Genomic DNA, 14,238 nt, shown 5'->3' with positions numbered 1-14,238 from the left:
TCTTAAAGTATACTTATTTCTGGAAGTGGGAGTGGGAGACAGAATAGTATAGTTCACTAAGCAGTATTTTGGTGATCTGATATGCCACAGGGTTAATGCTTGGAACATAAATATGAAAGAACGGATCATAGATCTCTTAGCCAGTGGTCTCTAAAGTGGGATAGCACAAGATGATCCATCAGGATGAGGGGCCCAAGTGTTTAAATTGATATGATAAATACAGTCCTAAGAAGTAACGGATGGATTTTCACTGGTGCCCTCACTCACTCAGTCTATGTGTCAGAAGATCATGCATCACCCATGGTTCTGGAGGTATCCTGAAGGAAGAGTAGAGTAGGAGTATTCATGTTAGATGTAATTATATACTTATTTACATTCTTATATATTCCTATCCTATTTTACATATACCAGAATATTCTTAAAATGGTAGAAGTGAGCGATGACAGCTTCAAGAAGATAGTCTGGTAGGACTCCTCCTTCTGGGTCTCTGCCCTGTCTCACTTCATGACCCTAACGTGTTTGATGAAGGGAAATTCCCTATACAAATTAAGGAACACTTAAATGGTAAAATCACTTTGATAAATGAGTTAAGCCATAAAGATGATCTTTCTTTCGAGTACATTTAGGAGACCTAAATACAACTTTTTCTCCTTGGCCAGAATACTGATATTCCCTCAATACAACTGAGTAACTAAAAGTGTTCCATTAAGCATCAGCAAAATGACAGAACCAATATTCAAAATGCTTGAACAGAAAAACACCTAATGATTTAAATTACCTGAGTTTTCAAAACTTGAATTTGATAGAAAATGAACCAGACTTTTCATAGTTGGGAGGAGAGGGGAACTGAGGCACTGTGGGAAGAACATGAACTTTTCATGGTCAGTGAAGCAGTTTCAACGGTCTAGTATCCCACTCTTGCAGAGAGCCAACTCCCTAGCAGGACTTTACCAAAGCTTCAATTATTCAACCACTAAACAAAGTTCCTTTATTAAGAGGTAAGAGATGCTTTTTCAAGAGAACCAGAGATTTAAAGTGTTACATTAAATGCAAATTCTTCATCTATTTCAAGTGAATATTTTTGAAATGGAGGGGGGGCAGATTTGTCCAAGAGTTTTCATTTCTAGTTTCCCATTCTCAGTTATGCAAAAACGAACTCACGGAGACAAATTCAAGTATCTATTTTGAAAAGTATTTACTTAGTTTGAATAAATTAATTGCAAATAAAAATTAGCTACAATATATAGCCTGAATAGAAATGACTAGAACAAATACAACACAGGACTTGATTTCCTTGCATTAGTCACAAAGCATGTGACTATCTAGAAAACTTCAAAATCAATTATATTTCTTTGAAAAGGGGATAACAGCAGTTACTGATACATCACAACTAGTAAACTTATAATACAAGTTTCCTGACATGCATTTCCTGAGTGAACCCAAATGATCATTTTTAAAAACAAGGAAATTTTGACAAGTTGAATTAAAGTAAAATAGTTCATGGCTTCTAAGCAACAGGTTTTGTTATTTTTTTTTAAACCAAAAGAAAATTCAGAACAGTATAGTAATAGTTATGATAAATTAAAGCTATACTACCACATACGAAAATTTGCTACAGTCAATTATTACACAACTTGTGAACTAAAGGAAAAACAAATCAAAAGATTAAAAAAAAGATTCTGTCTAATCTAAAAGTGTACTGATTTCTACAAGTGTCACAAAGGGTTTGATGTAGTGCAACTGTCTATACTTCCTTTGTGGTGCATTAAAAAAAGGGGAGGGGAGGGAGTGAAGAAACGTTTTCTTGCTTCTTTAAGCAAAGAACTTATTGGAATTAGAGAATAAACATACCATGCAAGTATGTCCCCCTACTTGGCTGTCACTGGTGCTCATCTGCCAACCAAACATTTCCTTGAGTCACATGGTGGCAACTCTCCTTAGGATTCAAAGCCCACAAAGTTAAGGCTGGTCTGTTAGGTTAAAAAAAAGGGGGGGCACTATTGTCACTGAATCCTTTATATCTCTCCACATTTCTTAATGCCTGGATAAGACGACAAACAGAATAATCAATTAAGTATTTCTTTTTCTAAAAGCAAATCAAGTCACTCTCCTCCTTGTTAATTTATGCTTTTCCTCATGAGAATGATTTTTTTTTCCAGAAACAGTGAACAGATGAACCACAGTTTATATCTAAAAAATAAACTTGCCAAATGTTGCTGGTACTAAAAACAGATTAGTTATCATGGGAGAAAAATAGATAATCTAGATTAAATTGCATATTCAAAGGAGCATATAAAATGTTTCTTAGCATTAAGTTTTTGTTATATACTACACTTGAGAGAACATTAAGAAAAAAAACTTTCCTGATTATATTCAATGTGGTTAAAAACAAACAGCTCTTACACAATAATAATTAATATGAATTTGGTTTTACAAAGTATTTTAATTTACCAAATTCCATATTTAGAAGGGGGCAGGGAGAGAGGCTCTCTTGTCCTTCTAAGCTTGTAAATCCTTGAGCTATGCTCGCTAAACTACCATTCACACCGAAAGTGTGACACCATCGTTACCATGCTACTCTATCAAGAACATTCTAAGATTTTTCTATAATAAAGATAAATAGAAAAAAGTTAATATACATGTTGCTGTATTTTACAATGTTTGCAACAAACTGTAAACTAACATAGTTTGAACCAACAGTACCCTCAGTTATATAAAAACAATTTTCCAACACTGAGGATGGGTGATTCAAAAACACTAAAAGGAAGGCAACAAATTATAGATTGCATTTTTTATCCTCAAAATATATTTTCAAAACTCAGAATTCAAAGTCTGGTACTTTCAGAAATTCTTTTTCTTGAGTTTCCCAGATTTTTTGATCAGAAATTGTTACTACTTATTATAAATGTTTAAAAAAATTCTTCATCTTAATGCAAATGACCAGAGCAGAGAAACTGTGACATGGACAACAGGTTGGAAAACCCAACTCACTTAGCTTATAAATTTATAATGTAGTCCTGGAGGACAACTGTCTGTTAGTCTAGAGGTCCTTGGAAAATAAGTCTGATGTAGCCTTGTTCACCAGCCAACTGATGTGCACAAAAGGGGCAGGCTGCATGAAAAGTATGAGTACCATGAGGAAGCGGGATCTGGGACCAATAGGCAGTTGTCTTTTCTGAACACACATGCCCACATGGGCTGAACGCATGGGTTGGAGGGCCGGCGTCCACATAAAATCCAGCTTCACATCCAAGCCACAGAGGGACATAGGGACCAACAGACCTACACATGGGACATTCACGATCTTTTCCATCACGTTCTTCTTTGTTTCCCCAGTTATGATAGCCATGCACATGGCCGCAGTTTAGATACACCCATGGTTGTTTTTCATCGACAACATCTTTCCTCTTCATACTAGGAAATGCTAGGGTGTTGAACCCTACAGGGCACTGAGGTCGTGCTGCATTGATTTCCTGTCTTAAAGCTTCTAAATGCTTCACTGTAGGAGTGTGGGAAAGGCCTTCTGCAGTACGCCACAGCAATGTTGCACCACAGAGGTCAATTAATGAGCCATCTTGTAACTGATTGGTTTCAATTTCCACCTAGAAGAAACAAGGATCAAAAAACATTCAACACTGTGTTTTCAATTTTTACATGAGAGTTTTGGTCTTACATGTTCCTTACTCAAGAATCGAGATTTCCTATGATTGTTACTAAATATAAGAAACTCTAATGGCAGTCATGAAAAATACAAGTTTGAAAACCAAGGATAAAATATGGAGCAGGAACATATTTCTTTTCAGCCTTATAGTGAATACTATTTATGATTAAAACATCTGGCTACTCAGTAAGTCTAATATTTCCCATATACATCATGGTCAAAGAGATATAAATAGAAACTACACAGTGCTATTTAATTTAGGAAAGCTTAGGTTTTAAAATATATTAACATAATATGAAAGAACAAATTTTTAAAGTGTCCTGATTGAAACATTAAGATATTACCCTCTAGTATAATATTTAGCGGTCAGTGTTTCTGATAGTCAGACTTAAGCACTCTGTGTCAGCACTTGAGAGTTTTTGGAATTATGTAATTCATTCAGTCCAACTCACCCAATGTGTTTACTGGAGCTAAATAAGAGGCTACATCTCAATACTTACCATTTTTCCTCTCTGCTGAGCTGATCTGGTTTCCCGCAGGCTAAATACATTTCCACACACTGATATTTCTCTCCATATTCCAGGCTTGGAGTCTTCTGTGAACCCATTGCGTGGATGCATAACAAGAACGCCATTAGTGGTCAAACCATCCATCTGCCCATCTGATGTCTTCCACTTGGCAGCCTTCTCCTAGTAGCAATAAGAATAGTGAGCTTCTAGTTCTTTGTAATTTGGAAACAGAAGTGGTTAAAAATAATGCACCAGTTAGGAAAAAAGCTTTTTACCCCAAGAAAGATGTTTTTTGATGAGTCAAATCCTGCAGCATAAATCCGTGCTGTAAAGGGGGGATTCCGTTCACAGATGATTCTACAGGCAAATCTTGATATAGTGCTTTGCACTGACTGTGTATCAGAATTACTTTGGCTTCCAGGAACTGTGTCAGTTACTACAAAATCAATGGGACTTTCAGTCGACCGACCAATCTAAGGGAAAAAGAAATATCTATAAACCTATTGAAAGGAACACAGTGGAAAATTCATTCAAGAAAGGTACAAGAAGATGAAATCATTAAGCCTCTGAAATTTCTAAAGCTCAAACTTATACTTAACTCTGAGAGCATCTACACCCTAGAAAACTAATCTGTCAAACTTGTTCTGACATAATAATTATTTAGAGCATAGGAGTAAATGGGAACTTACCATCCAGAATATATGAAACCCTCAGGGAATACAGAGTTTAGGATGGCCGAGATTTCTAGATGGCTGCAGATTTTAATTTTAACCCCTTTCGATGGAAATATGCCTACCATGTATTACTCTGCCTTCTTTAACAGAATATAGTGAACATACAAGTAAGTCTTTTATGATGTCTCCAGGACATTAAACTATAAGTACCATTTATATTACACTGAATGCAGTGATGTCTTCAGGTGCTATAAAGGTGTACAAGAAGGCTGATCCTTATGTTATGGGCTTACATAGCTTTCTTTGAGGTCTTATATATACTTTATATTCTCATGTGTTCTGTCAGGTTGTCAGCTATCACTTCTTGCTGTTGGGCATACTTGACTCTAGCAGCATACCCCTCCTCTAACTAGTCACTATTATTCTGCTGTGGGTTGAGAAATCAAAAAAACTAAACTTTAAAGAACAGTATTTCAAAAGTTCTTGTTAAGTTCCTAAAGGATTCTCCCTGGAGCAAAGAAAAGGAATTTTAGTGCGTGGCCTTATGTGGCCTTTATTTCATAGGCCTAGATGTCCTTTTTATTTTCTTCCTGGTTCTGGGCCATATTTTAGAGAAAAAAGGTTCCCAGATAAGAGTTCTGGTGGATGGGTTGGCAAATTAAAACATCTTCAGAGGTACTAGCTAGGAAATATATTAATTTTCATTTTGAAAGATGAAAGTTGAGAAGAAAAAAGGAAATAGGTGACAGAACTGATTGTCACAGGGTTTTAAAGTAAACATTTAAAAATGAAAAGAAAAAAGGAAATCTGTGGAAGAGATGACAGACCTGACAAATGCTACAGGGTTTTAAAGTAAACATTTAAAAATGATGAGTTCATTCATGTATTTGTTATAAAGTAGTATCATAAAATTGAAGAAAGTGGATACTGAGAAAAAACACTGACCCTCTACAATGACGACGACACTTCAAAGTCATTCTTTGCATAGCTGAACCTCAAGAATTCCTCATAACTGCACACTTTCGGAAAAAATCCTTTTAGCATTTTTGTCCTATCAAGTGTAAGTCTTTCTTTAGTTTGGATAGTTTCAGAAGAAAACTGGCTGGTTAACAAACGTAAGACTGGATGTCCCTTTTCCTGCTTTTTAAGATAATGATATCCAAAGAAAATGGTCTCAGACTTTTGAAACTAAAAATATTTCTAAGAATAAAAGGCTATTTTAGATCCAAAAGATGTAGGCCCAGGAATGGATTGAGGATTGATTTTTTGAATCAAGATATTCAGAAGTGACTTATTTGGAAGGAGAGATTATTCCCAAAGAGTTGAGATTTGATCTGGGTCTTAGAGGAGATTTAAGACATCAAAGCAATATTGGTCAAGACAGGTAAGAAGGAAGAAATCTTAAGTATCTATAAAGAGAAAAAACCTATGTGATCATGATCAGATGCCAAAATATAACTGTGCCTTAAGATAAATTTTAGTAATTCCTCTTCTAACTGCTACTATTAGCTTTAAAAATATAGATCTTATCATGTCATTCCCTCCCACTCTCATTAAAAACCCTAATGGTTCCTTACAGACTATCCAAACTTCTTAGTTTCTTATTTCTGTAATAATTAGAAACTGACTTCACAATTTGCTTCCCACTGATCCAGCTTAATTTCCTATCATTGTTAATCACACGAAAAGTATATTCTACCTACAAGCAGCTCACTTGTCAATGTTCTACCACACTGTGTACTTTGCCATCTCTTTTGTCAGAATGCCTTTCTACTGGCTGGACTGACAAAATCCTACTCAACTTGATTAAAAAAAAAAAAGTCTGGAAAAAAGGCACTGCTATGAAGTCTTTCCCTCACCCTTCTTCAACCCAATCAGAAGCTTGTACTTCATATTTAGACTGCCAGTGTAGCACCTATGAATACAATCAACTTGTAATGTCTTTATTTACTTCATAGTGTTAACCAATGCAGAGTTGGAGTTTGAACAGCTGATGAATTGAACAATAAATGTTCTTGTTCAGTTTGGAAGGCAGGCAATCCCAGAATGATTATAAAACCAGTTCCTCAAAGACTGGCTAATTTATCAGGGTAGTTTTGGATATATCTATGGTTTTTAATGTAGAAATGTTTGGATTTTCCATTGGTATAATGCTTTATAGAAAGAGCATCATGACTACTACTTAGGAAAAACTCTCTATTCCTTTATGAAAAGGAAGAAAACAAAAATGGTGCAACTTATTTAAGGACCTTCATAAGATGGTAAAGACACTGTGCTATAAATCAGAATGCCTGGTTTAATCCCTATTCTGCCCCCAACTAACTTTGTAACCTTTAACTCACAAGATTTCAGTAACTTTACTGACAAAAAATAAGGGGTAAACAAATTAATTCAAGGTATTTTCTGAAACTAAAATTCTAGTCTGGGGTCAAACATCTAGGTAGCATCTTGATTTTAACTGGTTGTCAGTGAAATAAAATGTGGAAAATCATCCTAAAGCTTGTGTTAGGTTTTCATTAAGATCCCAACCTTCATCTTCATTAAGGGTGTTATTTATCTTAAATTTTTTTGGCAACAGCAAGAAAGATAAACATACATCCATATTCTGATATAGAGACACTATTCTAAAAAATTCAGTATTCTATATTCTACTAGAAGGGCTCGGGGGAGTGATAAGTGACCTCAATGAGAAATACTTTGCTATTGGTTATAATTAAAGACATCTCTAGGCCTTTAGATTTCAATCTTGATAAAAAAAAGAAAAATTGAAAAGTCATTGGGACAGTAATTATAAGAGCAACATTATCAGGTACTTTATGTCCTATTTGTTTCCAAAAAATCCAGGGCTTTACAAAACCAAACAAGGGAGAAGACATCATGGATTCTGTTTACATCTTTGGCTTTGACTGTTCTATTATTTATCAAGTTTATAAAAACATCAGCACTGGACTGGTACAAAAAGGAGAGAAAAAAAAACAACCTTTTACCGCATTAGTAGCTTGGAGCAAATGTGTGCTGAAAAACAAGTTTGATCACAAACATGATATAGACAATTAGAGACTGCCTGTACATTTTCCTACTTATAGAGGAAGGTGGGAAATAGTGGCAAAAATGGTCATAAATATATGCAGAGTATTTCCTGGTTCTTTTTTTTTTGGATAATAGCTATCTGAGATATTATTATAACCACTATTATTAATAGCTAAGTGTTTACCAGCTCCCTGGGCCAGCTTTGAGCACTTTACATGTACCAACAACACATTTAAGCCTCCTAAATGTCATATGAAGGAAGCTCTATTATCTGCACTTCATAGGAGCAAAGTGAGCCATAGAGTGGTTAAGTAATGTTTACCAGAGCCTGTTTCTTAACCATGCTACGCTGACTTCTATATATGAGATTTGGAAATCAATATATATTTTAATGTAATACATGACTAAAATAGGATATTCACGAAATTGACCACAGCAAAAGTCACTGACAATAGGTTTTCAACTTCTTTGTTTTTTTTTAAGACAAAAAATAATTCAGATGTTATAGTACCTGAAACATATCAGTGTTGCTGTCATGAGTATATTCAACCACCACCGTCTGGGCCCGAGATAAGGTATATGATATGCTGTGCTGGTCTTTGTTGCTTATTGCCTAAGAAAGAAAAGATTAATAGCAAAAATTAGCTGGTAGGCCAATCAAATCAAATTCAGAAAAGTAATCTATCACGTCTGACATATTTTCCTCCCAAATTTAAGGTAGACACTAATAACTCTTCTGTAACCTCAGCTGTGACAGTAGTTACTCAGGTTGAGTGGGGTTTCAAGAATACCTTGAAGATGTTATACAGTAAGAACATAATTTCATTGTATAAAAACACTGTAAAATCTAGGTCTCCCTTACAAATATTTTAAATTACAAAGTAATCAAAATCAAAGCCCATGCAGAAACTGAAAATAGTACTTGACCATGCTCTAATAAGGAGGAAATACAGAATTTTGCAAGATAAGAAGTATTTAAAGTAACTCAAAGAGTTATAAACAAGTTACCAACAAGCAGAGTTAAATGGTCTTCTTAATCATTCTGACTCTATAGGTGACAAACATTTGCCATAGGCTGGGCAAATACAGAAAAATTCATAGAATGATTAAACATTACCAAAGGAAATGGACACAATGCTTACGACTGTATTTTTGACTTATCCCAAACTAAAACTAAAAATATTGCTAAAAAGAACTTTTCGGTTTTGTTTTCAGGCATTTTCTATGTATATGAGTGGAAGATAATATCAGAAAGGGGGGAAACCTGCACAAAGGAAATGGAAATAGGTTGCGTAAAAGGAAAACAGATACAAAACAGATACAAAGACACAAAAGAATGATTATACAAAGCAAAGAAGCTAAATTCAAAATATGTTTCTTTTTTTTTTTTAAGATTTTATTTATTTATTTGACAGAGAGAGAGTACAAGTAGGCTAGCAGCAGGCAGAGGGAGAGGGAGAAGCAGGCTCCTCACCAAGCAGAGAGCCCGATGTGGGGCTCGATCCCAGGACCCTGGGATCATGACCTGAGCCAGAGGCAGATGCTCAACGACTGAGCCACCCAGGCGCCCGCAAAAAAATGTTTCTTAATTAGAACACTGGCATTATAAAACCTTACTTGGTTTTAATTTGTAGGTAATCTGTAATAGATAAAGCCTTAAAATAACAGCTTTAAAATTAGTTAAAGCTGTGGAATTTTCAAATATTTAAAGAGAATAAATAAAACACCTGGGTACCAACTACCCAGCTTTATCAAACCATAACAATGCCATTTTTGCTTCTGGTTTCTTAAAAGAAATTAAATTCAACAGCAGTGTCAAGGCTGCTTACATGTTTCTCTCACTCCCCTATCTTCATGGAGGTATCCAACACCTCATTAACACAATGTAGATCATTCCCATGCACGTTGTTGATGTTTTTAAAATAAACATTATATAATTGTTTTATAGATTTTAAAAACTATAATTACTTTAATTAGCATAAAGCATTGATTTTCTAATCAAATAACTGCCCATAACCTTGGAAGTAATGTATTTTTTTTTTAATTTTTATTTATTTATTTGACAGAGAGACACAGGGAGAGAGGGAACACAGCGGAGGGAGTGGGAGAAGGAGAAGCAGGCTTCCCACTGAGCAGGGAGCCTGACGCGGGGCTCAATCCCAGGACCCCAGGATCACGACCTGAGCCAAAGGCAGACACTTAACAACTGAGCCACCCAGGTGTCCCGGAAGTAATGTATTCTTAGTGGCTAAAGTGATTTAAAAACACAGGTTTTTGTGTACTTTGAGATTGTAATCTCTGGCTTTTTAGCTATTAAACCTAGTCTTAGATTATGAATAAGAACTATGTCTAGTTAAGTTCTCACTGGACTGAAAGGCGGGGTTTAACCTTATCCCAGATGACTGCCAGAATAGGGTATTTTAGAAATAGGGATCATAACTATTTTCCCTCTGCTAGTGGTTCTCAACCAGAGGTAGTATTAGCTGTGAAAGGGGCACTTGGAAATATGTAGCTGCATTTTCTGGCTGTGATTTGCAGGCTTACATGGCATTAGCGGTTGGGGACAACATGGGAGACAACCCTGCACAGAGAAGTGGCATACCCCAAATGCAAGAGCACGCTGCAGGGACAGTTCTGGCAAAGAGCTCCTTGGCCTGGGTTACTAGCTTGCACTCACTCTCACCACCTGCTTAGCACAACCCTTCTCTGCAAAGGAGCAAAAAGAAACACTTAAAAAGAAACTGTCCTATATTCACTGGGTCTCAAACAGTAATAGAGGAGGCCTCATCAAGACATGAGGACTGTTCTAGTCACCATGCTGGATACAAAACAAATTCGATTAACTTCAGGGACTGGAGCTATGACCTAAAACAAGTCACCATATGCCAATTTTTCTGTTTCTTGTTTAACTTACAAAGATATACCTCAGATGGTAAAATATTAATGCACATCCTGGGGCTACCTAGCTAAAGATACAATTACTTCCAGAAGCTGAGAGACTCTTTGTAATTTTTATTCACTCAACACAATATCAAATACAAATTTTGTGTTACAAAATTGGAAGTAGAGGAATTCACAGAAATGGAAAGATTGAAAATTCCCTATAAATTGTCTTTCATTCCAGGAAAAGCCCAAGTGTCCCGAAATGATGGCTCAGGTTCTGGAGATTTTGGTAGGGAGAGAAAAAGGAGCTAAAAGCATTAAATATACTGGGAGACTGAGAAGTTATACTGGAGGTACAGTGGCTATTTGCTTTTATAGTTTTGGTTCAATTTAATAGTTAACTGAGATCCATTTTGTTCAAGGCACTATGTTAAAAGCTTTGAGGGTCATAAAACAAGCAAACAAAAAATAAGAGCATACACAGAATCTATGATAAGGATCTCTTATAAGAACCACACAATTAAACCCTTAGTTTAAAAAAATCACCTCATCCAAACAATGCTTCTAGTACCTGAGTACTCTTATTATATACTACATTCCTTGCTCAGCCCAGGCAAGGCCCCTCTAGTAACACTGGAAACTCCCTACTTCTCAGGGTAGACAGTTGTATAATTCTAAATACTAGATAAAGTCCTGGTCCCAACCCACCTTTTTTAAAATTTCTTATTAAAAGGGAATGTTTCCTTCTAATTTCCACCCACTGATCCTGATTTGTCATTTAAAAAAAAAAAGTTTGATGCCCTTCCATATGGCAGTGCTTCAGATATTGTCTCCAAAGTGTCTGCTCCTATTGAAACAAAAGGAAACTTCTGGTACAGAATGTGAAGGGAATGCTAGAGAACAGAAACAACATGTACAAGTCTTTCAATTTCTCAAGTTAACTTATTTAGTTTAATTTGGGTTTGTTTGCTTTTTACCTTTGCAGCCTGAGGAGTACAAGCAATATGCACAGTGCTGGGCTTCACCCCATTTGCCTTAGGTCTTTTAAACAAAGCAAACCTACTTTTCCTTCTTCCTCTATCGCCGTTTGGGAGCGATCCATTATACCTGATGGGAGGGAAAAAAGTTTAGGTGATCTCTTGTAAGAACCACACAATTCTGAAATAAATGCTTTATTTTGCTTTACAATATGGATCAATCTTCAATTAATCATCTTATTAGCATACTGTAAGTATCTCAAATTCCCTTCAGTAATTGTTGATCCCTAGACCAGCTGTCTAAGTATGAAACAAAATGAGATTCTGGTTACACTCCAAGTCACAAAGAAGTATTTTTTTGGATTATAAATAGCCTTAAATTATCTGTATTTTTCTTTCCTCTTTTATTCAAGATAATCAAGAGCTGATTAATGGCATATCTGATTCCTTATGACTCATTCTATGTTTTTTAAAGGTGAATGTTTGTGCTAATACAACCTTTAAAAGTACAGTATGAATTGTCTAAAACAGAATCTCCTTTAATTGTCAACTAAATACTTTAAATAGCTTAACTTCTGAAATTTTTAGACTCATTTGGTAAGTCTGATAAGTCTTAGGACTTGAATGTGCACATACACATTCACATTACGTTGGCAAAACTTATCCAACTGAGATGCCTGCTAAATAGTGACTAAACATTTTTGTTGTTCAAATGTTATGACCACTTCTCCATGATACCATATACATGTGCTGAAAATACGCAAGTAAGCGAGGAGTGGATAGGAAAGAAGTTCACAACAAAACATTTGGGTGTTTACCATGTAATAGGCACTATTGTGTTCTCTACCATACAGCACCTCATTTAATTCATCCTCATAACAACTCTTGAGATTGGCATCACTCAGCTTTTACAGTTTGGAATTTAAGTTATTCCCCAGGGGAATAAAATTCCTTAGAGCTCAGAGAAATTAAGTCATTTTCTGAAGGTCACACAAGTGACAATGGAAAAACTAGAATTTGAATCCAGGTGTTTGTGTCATGCTTTTTAAAATTCTTTATTGCTTCATTTTGGCATAAGCAATGGCTTAATAATAATCTCTCCTCGTTCACTGTTCCCTGCCCCCTGACAAAATCTTTGGTTTGTTTCCTGGTCTCTCATTTATAGTTGGTCAATCTGAGGGAAAACGAGGCACGGACCAGGGACAATTTTGAGGTTGGAGGAGAATGTAATTATAAAATGGCCTACATCAATGGCTGACAAGGAAAAGAAGGGACTTTACTCACACTGCCATATACAGAAATTACACTGATTCTTTATAAAAAATAAAACACACTGATTTCTGTTGGAGAAAGCCCTTGCCAATCTTGCTAGCTTTGGTAAGAGTTCAGAGTCACACCCCTTAGTTAATACAGTACTAATTCTAGGCTGTGTGTTGCCACCAGCCCCACTTTGGGTCCTGACTGTTCTGTCTGCCTAGTTATATGACTTATTTCCCTCCTGGGGATATACTCTCTATTCCCAAACATTGTGTTTCTGTAACTCAAAACTCTATTCTAAAAAAGTAGCAACAACATCAAACTGACAACCTTATCCAGCTTTATTTTTCCTAGGGGGCTGGAAAGAAGTATTATTTGTATTTTAAGACACCAAGTGCTAGACACAGAGACAACCACTATTGCCAAGGATTAACTGAGAAACTGCTGGGCTAAGAAAGGCAGTTTAAACCATATACTAAATTTTAAATTCCAGTCTTCAAATGACTCAGATTTCCTGGTAGAAGAATTTAACTTTGAATAATTTTTGGTAGTTAAAAGCTGTTTGTCATTAATACATTAAGATCTATGTGATGTGAAGTTGGTAACATTGTAGTTACTATATAAGTTTCTAATCTTTTAAGTTGTTTTTGAGAAAAAAGATTTTTAGCTCTCAAAGGGCCTGAGATGATCTTGTCTGTCATTTTACCAAAGAGGAAACCAAGACCCAGAATGGTGAAGTGACTTGCCCAAGGTCATATAACTAGCAATGTTGGAATAGGCACTGGAATCTAGCATTCCTGACTTCTAGTTAAGCTCATTAACTCCATATTATCTTCCGACTTTCTCTTACTCTCTGCTCTGAAACAAGGGACATATTCTCACTTAAACAAGACCTTGTACCAACCTAACTCTAAAACATGTTGTTTTAAATGTCTAAAGTCATATAATTGTTCCTAGAGCTGTTTTCTAGACAGAAGAAAAGAAACATCAAGGGGAAAGTAAAATCTGCAATTTCTAGTTTCTGAAATTTCTAGCTAATATATATTGTGTCTCTGTTTTGACAGTTAATGCAAGTTTAGACTGAATAAACGAAATCATCTGTTCCTCATTCTTCAGATTGTGTCTGTGTTAAATTATATGGATGAGAATACGTTGGAAGCAAACAAGTAGTGGGATTCTGGGCTTCAGGGTCATCGTATCTTTAGCCTGTACAACTCTATCACACGAAGAATAGGACCATAAGCACA

At 35.7% G+C, this 14,238-nt stretch overlaps 1 protein-coding gene across 2 annotated transcripts in view; it reads right to left on the bottom strand.

The window, feature by feature from the left end:
- Window positions 1–1,170: 1,170 nt before the first annotated feature.
- Window positions 1,171–14,238, bottom strand: part of PELI1 (pellino E3 ubiquitin protein ligase 1) — a 57,710-nt gene continuing 44,642 nt past the window's right edge. For both annotated transcript variants that reach the window (XM_025868591.1, XM_073897655.1), the window contains exons 3-7: window positions 11,735–11,864; window positions 8,386–8,487; window positions 4,446–4,643; window positions 4,162–4,350; window positions 1,171–3,602 (exon numbers count right to left, since the gene is read on the bottom strand). In XM_025868591.1, coding sequence (XP_025724376.1) covers window positions 3,036–3,602; window positions 4,162–4,350; window positions 4,446–4,643; window positions 8,386–8,487; window positions 11,735–11,864 — 1,186 coding nt within the window. In that variant the 3' untranslated portion in view covers window positions 1,171–3,035. The remainder of the gene's footprint in view (window positions 3,603–4,161; window positions 4,351–4,445; window positions 4,644–8,385; window positions 8,488–11,734; window positions 11,865–14,238) is intronic.

Source organism: Callorhinus ursinus, unplaced genomic scaffold (assembly GCF_003265705.2).
Source record: "Callorhinus ursinus isolate GAN/ISIS: 27379988/994484 unplaced genomic scaffold, GSC_fseal_2.0 scaffold10, whole genome shotgun sequence".
NCBI lineage: Eukaryota > Metazoa > Chordata > Mammalia > Carnivora > Otariidae > Callorhinus > Callorhinus ursinus.
The sequence above is the reverse complement of the archived record's forward strand: the minus strand, read 5'-3'. Positions and strand labels throughout refer to the sequence as shown.